Source organism: Aedes aegypti, chromosome 3 (genome assembly GCF_002204515.2).
Source record: "Aedes aegypti strain LVP_AGWG chromosome 3, AaegL5.0 Primary Assembly, whole genome shotgun sequence".
In the NCBI taxonomy this organism is placed as follows: Eukaryota; Metazoa; Arthropoda; class Insecta; order Diptera; family Culicidae; genus Aedes; species Aedes aegypti.
Window position 1 is genome coordinate 340504766 of NC_035109.1, and position 9595 is coordinate 340514360.

At 44.1% G+C, this 9595-nt stretch overlaps 4 protein-coding genes across 5 annotated transcripts in view; 1 reads left to right on the forward strand and 3 right to left on the reverse strand.

The window, feature by feature from the left end:
• Positions 1-9595, reverse strand: part of LOC5577758 (ras-related protein Rap-1b) — a 436890-nt gene that overhangs the window by 132490 nt on the left and 294805 nt on the right. The window lies entirely within an intron of this gene.
• On the forward strand, positions 1075-2870 carry LOC5577760 (membrane-bound alkaline phosphatase). The gene is made up of 3 exons (XM_001663484.2): positions 1075-1194; positions 1256-2355; positions 2418-2870. The coding sequence occupies exons 1-3, from the start codon at positions 1119-1121 to the stop codon at positions 2751-2753; spliced, it is 1512 nt and encodes a 503-aa protein (XP_001663534.2). The 5' UTR covers positions 1075-1118; the 3' UTR covers positions 2754-2870.
• LOC5577761 (membrane-bound alkaline phosphatase) lies at positions 4619-6398 on the reverse strand. The gene is made up of 2 exons (XM_001663485.2): positions 5131-6398; positions 4619-5075 (listed from the first exon to the last, which is right to left on the reverse strand). Exons 1-2 carry the CDS (start codon positions 6343-6345, stop codon positions 4728-4730), a joined length of 1563 nt encoding a protein of 520 aa, XP_001663535.2. The 5' UTR covers positions 6346-6398; the 3' UTR covers positions 4619-4727.
• On the reverse strand, positions 6570-8948 carry LOC5577763 (membrane-bound alkaline phosphatase). The gene is made up of 3 exons (XM_021848997.1): positions 8799-8948; positions 7590-8743; positions 6570-7530 (listed from the first exon to the last, which is right to left on the reverse strand). Exons 1-3 carry the CDS (start codon positions 8878-8880, stop codon positions 7195-7197), a joined length of 1572 nt encoding a protein of 523 aa, XP_021704689.1. The 5' UTR covers positions 8881-8948; the 3' UTR covers positions 6570-7194.

Here is a 9595-nt window from a genome sequence, read left to right on the forward strand (position 1 = left end):
CGAAAACAAACCGTCTTGCTTGTGCCTTCCAAATACCTACCCAGCAAGACGCTCCAAAACAGAGAAAAAAAAAATCTCCGGCGACGAAAACATGCGCAAAACCGTGAGCCAAATCTATCGGACGACGCAAAACCGAACTGTCCTGCTTGGGCTTCACGAAGCACTACCCAGCAGGACGCTTGGAAACAGGAAAAAAAAAAAATCCGGCGACGAAAACATGCGTGAAACCGTGAGCCAAATTTATCGGACGACGCAAAACTGAACTGTCCTGCTTGGGCTTCACGAAGCACTACCCAGCAAGACGCTTGAAAACAGGAAAAAAAAAAAATCTCCGGCGACGAAAACATGCGCGAAACCGTGAGCCAAATCTATCGGACGACGCAAAACCGAACTGTCCTGCTTGGGCTTCACGAAGCACTACCCAGCAAGACGCTTGAAAACAGGAAAAAAAAAAAATCTCCGGCGACGAAAACATGCGCGAAACCGTGAGCCAAATTTATCGGACGACGCAAAACTGAACTGTCCTGCTTGGGCTTCACGAAGCACTACCCAGCAAGACGCTTGAAAACAGGAAAAAAAAAATCTCCGGCGACGAAAACATGCGCGAAACCGTGAGCCAAATTTATCGGACGACGCAAAACTGAACTGTCCTGCTTGGGCTTCACGAAGCACTCGTGCTATTAAAAAATCTGGTTTGAAGAGAAACGGCACTTAGGGCCGATTTCTTCACGCCGCTTAGGCTTTATATCTGTTTTGATCATAAGGGTAAACGTGATTTACGGCATTAGCAAAGGTGAGGAAATTGGCCCTTAGAGTATAATAATTGTGATGTAGTTCAGCTATTAGCAAAACCTACTCAATCACCAGCAAGTTGAATCGATCTTTTAAGGCTTACCCGATAGCCTGTGCAATTATAGACATACGTCAATTAGATGTTATTTCCAGCTTATCTACGTCCAACGGTATCATCCTTTTCCGAATTAGTTTATTTATAACACCTTAGACTACTTTTATCGGACTGAGATAATCTCACATGTTACATCCAAATGTACCGCGATACAAATTTATAAAAAGCATCTACCAGAGCGTGAGAAGTGAATCCACCAAAGACGTTCATCATGAAGACGCATTCGGCAGTCCAATTTCTGGTTCTGAGCTGCTTATGGCTCGGATACTCTCAAGCTATCCCACTTGGTAAAGTTGGAATCGCATTAAGTCGAAACCGATATTTTAATTGTTCAACTTCTCTCTGCAGAACCACAACCCCGCAGTTCGGTGGACTACTGGACCAACGATGCGCAGCAAACCATTGAGAGCATCCTGCGCCAACGGGAGAACCGAAATATCGCCAAAAACGTGATTCTCTTCCTGGGCGATGGAATGTCAGTTTCGACGGTGGCGATGGCCCGGATGTACGCAGGAGATGAGGCCACGAAACTGTCCTTCGAGCGGTTTCCCTTCATTGGTATGTCCAAAACGTATTGCGTGAACAAGCAGGTTCCGGATTCGGCCTGCTCGGCGACAGCTTACCTGACTGGAGTGAAAGGTAACTACGAAACGCTCGGGGTCAACGCGAAGATCCCCAGTTATGACTGTACGGCCGAGCTAGACGAGTCGACGCACACCTTTTCCATCGCTCAATGGGCCATGGATGCCGGGAAGGACGCCGGGCTGGTAACGACCACGAGAGTGACCCACGCATCGCCTGCAGCTGTCTACGCCCATACTTCCAATCGGGATCGGGAAAATGATAACGAAGTGAAGAAGGATGGTTGTGATCCTAACGTTACGAAGGACATTGCCATGCAGTTGGTGCACGGAAAGACCGGTCAGGGATTGAAGGTCATTCTGGGTGGCGGAAGGCGTGAGTTTATGCACAAACATCCGGATCCGGAGACTGGTAGCAATGGGAAGAGGAAGGACAGTAGGAATTTGATTGAGGAGTGGTTGAATTTGGCTTCGCCGGGTGAGAACAGGACGTACGTGTGGAAACGTGATGATTTGATGGGAGTCGACCCGGCGAAAACTGACAGGTTGTTCGGTATGTTCGATCCCAGCCATTGCGTGTACAACTTGGAAAGAATTCAGGAGGGTTTGGATCAGGAACCAACTCTTGCGGAAATGGTTGATAAAGCGACGGATATGTTGCGCAAGAGCGATAAGGGGTTCTTTCTGTTTGTGGAAGGAGGTCGGATCGATCACGCCCACCATCGAAACTGGGCTCGTTTGTCACTGGATGAGACCGTGGAGTTCTCCAAAGCGGTTGAACTAGCAAGGAACAAGTTCAGCGAGGAGGACACTCTGATCCTAGTCACTTCTGACCATTCGCATGCTGTTACCTATTCTGGTTATTCGGTAAGGAAGTACATGACAATTCTTTGAATATTTCGTTAACAATGATGTCTGTTGTCAATTAGGCACGAGGCAAGGACATTCTGGGTGCCCATAACGATGCGAACGACGATCTTCCGTACAAAACTGTGAGCTATGCTAACGGTTTGGGATTCTACGATCACGTCAGCCCCTCCGACGGAGGCAGGGTCAATGTCGCAGATTTGGATGCATTGTGGCGGGAGTTCCGTTATCCAGCAACTCTTCCGCTAGAGTCGGAAACACATGGCGGAGAAGATGTAGCTGTATACGCATCCGGTCCTTGGGCGCACTTGTTCAAGGGAACCTACGAACAGAACGCGATTCCACACATGCTAGCCTATGCGTCGTGTGTGGGTGATGGACTGAAGGCCTGCTCGTAGGATGGTGAGATAAACTTGTTTTTATGTAGGAGTTAAGATTGACAATCTCGTTTACTATTGACTATTAATTTCAATTAAATATTCATTGATATAACTTTTTTTCATATAAACAAGAAAGTGTTTGATTTCGAAAACATTTGGATATTCACTGCAACCAATATTTCGTTTGAATAGATACTTGGAACTTGATCAGGCCTTGGAAAATTTAACGAACATTGACACACAAGCCATAATTTCATCCCATTTATCCGCCTGCATTGATACAACACGCATGACATTTATCGTTCGTGGAAGATAACGAGCCATGATCGAAAACAAGACAGACACACACCACCCACTGTTTGGCGCCAATTACTGTGTGTCACCAATTGTAACATTCGCTGACACATTCTAATTCTGATCAAGAAACAGAGGCGAATATTTTCCATTTTCTGTGCTATGTCTACAACCAAAGGAGTGTTTGTTGATTCAATTGATTATAATTAGGTTATTAGAGGTTGCATTACCAGAAAATTTGAAAGTTATTACCAATTTTATGCAAAACATAAATCACCCGAATGGGTCGATATTGTTGTAGTCTGTGATTGCGATGCGCCACGAACTCTTATGGTTCACGAACTGTTACACTCTTTGTATATGGTTCGATCGGCTTATTCGGATCAAAAACCCAAACACTGTACTTGATCCTTGACAACTCAGATTCTAAGGCTCTAAATTTATAGACCAAATAAACCCAAACCATCGGGAACTGAAACAATGTAGTTCAAACTCAAGTTCAATGCCTATCAAAAATTATTCAATCCTCCAAACAGCTTTATCAGAAATTTTTCTGATATGATTTGGCCCAAGGTCAGTAAATCCTCTTTAGTATTATGCTTACTTCAAGTCTTGTTTTTTTAACACTGTGCTATACTTAGCGAAAAGTTTCATAATTATTGCATTGCATCGTTTATGTCACCTGCACCGTCAAAGAAATTCGCATTTTTAAATTTTCCTTGCTTTACGGTGCAATCGTCAAAAAACATATTTGTTACATATTTCAATTTTATTACCATGTAAGACTATTGCTTTTGGAAATGCAAATGCTTCTTCATCTTCTTTCTGGCTAATAGGACAGAACCTGCTTCTCCGCTTAGTGTTGTTATTAACTGAGAGCTTTCAGGGCCGATTGACCATTTTTGCATTCGTATATCGTGTGGCAGGCACGAAGATAAATCCAGAAAATTTCCATTACAAAAATATCCTCGAACGGTGGGATTTGAACCCACGACCCTCACCTTGGTCTTACTTACTACACGTTTACCGCTACGGATATCTAGGCCCCTATGTAATAGCTATACGTGATTAAAAATTCCTAGCTGGCATGTGAATGTTTGACAAATTAGGGGAAACACCAAATATTCATTCATAAGTCATGTGAACATGTGTCGTTTCAAATTATCTCGCCTGCCAATCAACCATCGATCTTCATCGTCAATCATGACATATCCGAGTGGCGTCGTGTCCAATGTGCAGTCCATGTTCATCCAAAGTACCAAAATAGCGGGCTATCAAACAGACTGTCGTCATTACCAGTAGGTAGCTGTTTCCAAATATTATATGGAAACTAAGGCACCCCAACTCCTTAATCGCGATTCAGTTGTCAAATGTGTTTTTGCGTACCTATTCTGTTAAGCCTTCAAACGGTCATTAATCTTCCGTTTCTTGGATGTAATCAATCATCAGCACAAGCCGCACGCCTGTCGTTGATGATAAGCTAAGTGTTGAAAATTCCAATAGCTATTATCGAAGTCTTCAGTGAACTTCAGTACCGACCCTCAATGCTTATCGTCTAGTCAAACACTTATTACAATCGTAAGACCATATAATTAAAACGAAAGCCGTTTATTGTAATCTCGAGATTGATTGTGAATAATTTACTATAATCTACAACACTTCGTACAAAAGTCACCCCACGGGGACTTTTGGATTGCTTTATTGCGTCGTGTCCGCACATGCCGTCAATCCATCTCCAACACATAGAGCGTAGGCCATCATGTGCGGAATGGTGTTTTGTTCGTAGGATCCGGTGAAGAGATGAGCCCATGGACCCGAAGCGTACACGGCCACATCCTCTCCTCCGTGGGTCTCCGAGTCAACAGGAAGCGTCGCTGGGAATCGGAAGTAGTCAGCGGTTGTGTCTAACTTGCGAATATCTTTACGACCCTTGGTTTCCAGATCGATGTGATCGTAGTATCCCCTTCCGTTGGCGTAGCTCAGCGTCATGTAGGGCAACCCATCGGATGCGGTTCCAGCGGCACCGAAAATGTCATTAGTACGGCTCTAAAATGTTCAAAAATATGAATGTTGAATTCTGATGTATAGGAAAATGCCTTACCGGGTAACCGGAGAAGCTCACAGCATGTGAGTGGTCTGAAGTGACGACAATGAGAGTGTCTTCTTCGCTGAACTTCTTGCGTGCAAGCTCGATTGCTTCCGAGAACTGTACCGTTTCGTCGATTGCCAGTCTACCCCAAGTATCATGATGACCATGATCAATTCGACCACCTTCCACGAAAAGGAAAAAGCCTTTGTCGTTCTTGCTTAGAATGTCCGTCGCTCGATCGACCATTTCCGCCAATGTCGGTTCACCTTCCATTTCCTGGTGAACCCGGTCCAGATTGTATGCGCAGTGGCTAGGCTCAAATAGGGCTAAAAGCTTGTCAGTCCTTGTCGTATCAACCCTGAACAAGTCTTGCTTATTCCAGACAAAAGTACGGTTTTCCGCTCCACCTGCCATGTCCAGCCACTCTTGGATCAAATTTCTGTTATCCCTACGGTATCCTCGCGTTCCATACTCTGGATCTAAGTCCGTGTCCAAGAATTCCCTGCGACCTCCGCCCATGATAACCTTCAATCTCTTACCAGTTTCACCATGAATTAACTGTTTAGCAATGTCGTCTATAAGATCTGGATTACATCCGTCGGTGCGAATATAATTATCGCTTTCCCAATCACGATTCGCAATATGAGCGTAAACTCCAGATGGGGAAGCATGAGTAACTCGAGTAGTCGTTACCAGTCCAGCATCCTTTCCAACATCCATCGCCCACTTGGCAATAGAGTGCGTGTGGGTATTCAGGTCCAACTGTGCGGTACAATGATAACTGGGAACTTGAGCATTGACTCCAATCGTTTCGTAGTTACCCTTTACTCCGGTCAGATAGGCAGTTGCCGTACAAGCTGAATCTGCAACCTGATAATCAACGCAATAGGTCTTCGACATACCAATGTGCGGAAACTTCTCGAACGACAGTTGACGCTCTTCACCACCGGCGTAGACTCGAGCCATGGCCACGGTTGAAATCGACATGCCATCGCCCAAGAACATTATGACGTTCTTGGCGACGTTCGTGTTCTCCTTCCGGTTGACCAAGGTGTCCACGGTTTGTTTGGCATGTTCCTTCCAGTATTCGATAGTTTGCTCCTGGTTGGCATTACGAGTGCGGGTAGATTTCTCCTCCTCCGGGAAACTTGGGTGGTAGTGGTCATCCAACGGACCGCCCAAGACGACCACCGCCGCAAGCAAAACCAACGAAAGCGAGAGTTTCATACCTGCCCAACAAACGGTGAACAAGCTACTAACGGAACCGTATGAGTATCATCCAGGTTTAAAGGCTACCAATGGTACAGATAAGATGCAATCGATTTGCTTCCACTTGATATGTGCTTTGGAAAAGAAATACTGAGATAGATAACACACAATGTTTGAATTGTGTTTGGAATTGGGATCTATCACTTTGTTAATAATTTTGGTTGTCAATCTGGGTTAATATATTCATTCGAATTGTTTTAATTTATACTTAGAATTAACCTAAAACTAATTATCAAGTTCACAATGTTTGGGAAATCGAATTTTCAAAAATGTTTAAATTGTCTAAATCGTTCAATTTTAAAAATTCGAAAGATCAGAAGTTTTAAAGTTCAGAAGATCAAAATTTAAGAAGCTGAAAGCTCAGAAGTACAGAAATTCAGAGGTTCAGAAGTCCAGAGATTCAGAAGAAGAATAGATAGTATAGAAGAACAAAATTTCAGAACAACAAAAGTTTAAAAGTTCAGAAGTTCAGTATTTCAAAAGTTAGAAGAACAAAGTTTAGAAACTCAAAAGCTTAGAAATTCAGAAATTATGAAGTTCAGACGTTCAGAAGTTCGGAAGTTCAGAGCTTCAGAAGTTCATAGTTTCATAAATTCACAAGTTCATAAGTTGATAAAATACAGAAATTTAGAATTTGTGAGCTTCTTAAGTTCTAAAGATATGACTCTCATACACTTGCAGACTATGTATTGCAATATCGAAGCACAAAAATTGAAAATTCAATACTCGGATAATTCATTTTTATCAATCTAAATGGGACACTCGGCTACACACCAGTACCAGTTCATTTTGCACCGACGCTCCTCGTCACGTACAAGCCTTCAATCCATCGCCGATACAAGCAGCATACGCCATCATGTGTGGTATCATGTTCTGCTCGTAAGTGCCAGTGAACAGATGTGCCCAAGGTCCAGAAGCGTAGACTGCTACGTCTTCACCAGCATGGGTCTCCGACTTTACCGGAACAGTTGCAGGAAACCGGAAGTCATCTTTAGTGGTATCTAGATGACTGACGTTCCTTCTCGTACCCTTTTCCGCATCAACATGGTCGTAGTATCCCAATCCATTTGCGTAGCTAACAGTCATGTACGGAAGCTGATCGTTGCCCATACCGGCCACTCCGAAAATGTCTCCACCACGATTCTGAGAATGACAAATTTTACAGTTAATTGAGATTATTTTGATTGTTTCTTCGAAATTACCGCATAGCCACCGTAGCTGACACTATGGGAATGATCTGAAGACACAACGATCAAGGTATCCTCCTCGCTGTACTTGACTCTAGCAAACTCAATTGCCTTCGAGAATTCCACCGTTTCGTCTAGTGCGTACTTGGCCCAGTTATCATGATGGCCATGATCTATGCGGCCTCCTTCGACGAACAAAAAGAAGCCCTTTGGATTTTTGCTCAAAACATCCGTAGCTTTGTCGACCATTTCGGTCAACGTTGGTTCTTGAGTCAAAGTTTTATGAACCCGGTCTAGATTGTATACACAATGACTTGGCTCGAAAAGCCCCAGCAATTGATCGGTTGTATCGACGTTTACACTCAACAGATCTTGCTTGTTCCACACGTAAGTTCGATTCTCACCTTCATCAGCCAAATCGAGCCACTCTTGAATCAGATTCCGGTTGTCCTTCCGTTTCCCAGATTCACCCGTCTCAGGATCCGGGTCATTATGCAAGAACTCTCTTCGACCTCCCCCCAGGATTACTTTGAGCTGTTTTCCCACTTCTCCGTGCACCAGTTGCTTTGCAATATCTTCAACAGTTTCTGGATCACATCCGTCTTTAATAACTTCAGCATCGTTTTCCCTGTCCCGGTTCGAAGTATGGGCATAGAGTCCTGCAGGCGACGCATGTGTTACTCGCGTTGTCGTTACCAGTCCAGCGTCCTTTCCGGCATCTATTGCCCACTTGGCAATCGAGTGAGTGTGAGTCGATTTATCCAGTTCAGCCGTACAATCATTGCTTGGAACCTGAGCATTGACTCCTATCGTTTCGTAGTTGGCTTTCACTCCCGCTAAGTAGGCAGTAGCTGTACATGCTGAATCCGGAACCTGATAGTTGACGCAGTAAGTCTTCGCCATTCCTATGTTCAGAAAGTTTGAAAAAGCTAGTTGCTTCTCTTCGCCTCCTGCGTAAACACGGGCCATCGCCACCGTTGAAATGGACATTCCATCACCTAGGAACATGATCACGTTCTTAGCGACACGTTTGTTTTCCTCATGGTCGAACAACTTCTGTGCAGTATTTTGGGCATTGTTCAACCAGTAGTTGATGTTCAGCTCATTTTCTGCAAGCGTGTCTAATGGAGTTGGTTGGAACCTCGGATGGTACGAGTCGTAGGTAAGTCCTAGATTTTTTGAAGAAACCTTAAATTTTGAAACTTCTATTCGACTACAAACTACCTTTTTCGATAGGTCCAGCCTTTAGTGAGCCAACTAGCACTAAGTCTATCAGAATAAAGAAAGACATCCCCGGTAACTGCATCCTGGATCGACTGACACCTCTCTCAAAGCTGCGGTACCGTTAAGTAGCACGAGCTAGTAAACTCGGATGACTCATCTTCTTCTTCTTTCTTCATTCTCACGTTACGTTTCATTTGGGACAGAGCTTGCTTTACAGTTTTGCGTTCTTATTGCCAATTAACCAAGCATGAAGATACGCTATGCTCTGAGAAGTGAAGTCAGTTTCCAATCCGAAATAATCCTCGACCCGAGATATCCGAACCCACGACCTTCAGCATGGTGTTGCTGAATAGTTGCGCGTTCACCTTTAAGGCTATCCAGGTCCCTGACTAGTCTACTTATTGCAGATAGCAGATCATCCTCCTTTTTCGTGAAACCACTTCCAGACGTTCGAAGGTTGCCGGCACTTGAATCTGAATTGGTGCACGTTTGATTTGCGCTCATAATGGCGAGGTAATACAAAATTGCTTACACTCGGGTGTCATCAAATCGATTTGATGTCGTGACAAAGTTGCATTCTCGCGTCAGCCGAGAAACACGCGATTATTTCAAATTTGGTTCTAACCGCATGTGCCAAACGAAACCTTCTTATCTACCGACCGCTGAAAGTAAGGACCATCGTTACTTTTATGGGAAGATATCTCTTATCTCGTTTTCCAGTTCTACATGTAAGAGACACTCCATTGTCAAGCCTCCATCACGTTATCAGTATCATCCCTAATATATGCATCAATACT

Bases quoted from the DNA above. Each gene is read 5' to 3' on its own strand.
- LOC5577760 (XM_001663484.2), top strand. From the start codon at position 1,119: ATGAAGACGCATTCGGCAGTCCAATTTCTGGTTCTGAGCTGCTTATGG. The intron at 1,195-1,255 runs GTAAAGTTGGAA...TTCTCTCTGCAG, and splicing joins CTCTCAAGCTATCCCACTTG to AACCACAACCCCGCAGTTCG. The intron at 2,356-2,417 runs GTAAGGAAGTAC...GTTGTCAATTAG, and splicing joins TTACCTATTCTGGTTATTCG to GCACGAGGCAAGGACATTCT.
- LOC5577761 (XM_001663485.2), bottom strand. From the start codon at position 6,345: ATGAAACTCTCGCTTTCGTTGGTTTTGCTTGCGGCGGTGGTCGTCTTG. The intron at 5,076-5,130 runs GTAAGGCATTTT...TGAACATTTTAG, and splicing joins TGAGCTTCTCCGGTTACCCG to AGCCGTACTAATGACATTTT.
- LOC5577763 (XM_021848997.1), bottom strand. From the start codon at position 8,880: ATGCAGTTACCGGGGATGTCTTTCTTTATTCTGATAGACTTAGTGCTA. The intron at 8,744-8,798 runs GTAGTTTGTAGT...CAAAAAATCTAG, and splicing joins GGCTGGACCTATCGAAAAAG to GACTTACCTACGACTCGTAC. The intron at 7,531-7,589 runs GTAATTTCGAAG...TGTCATTCTCAG, and splicing joins TCAGCTACGGTGGCTATGCG to AATCGTGGTGGAGACATTTT.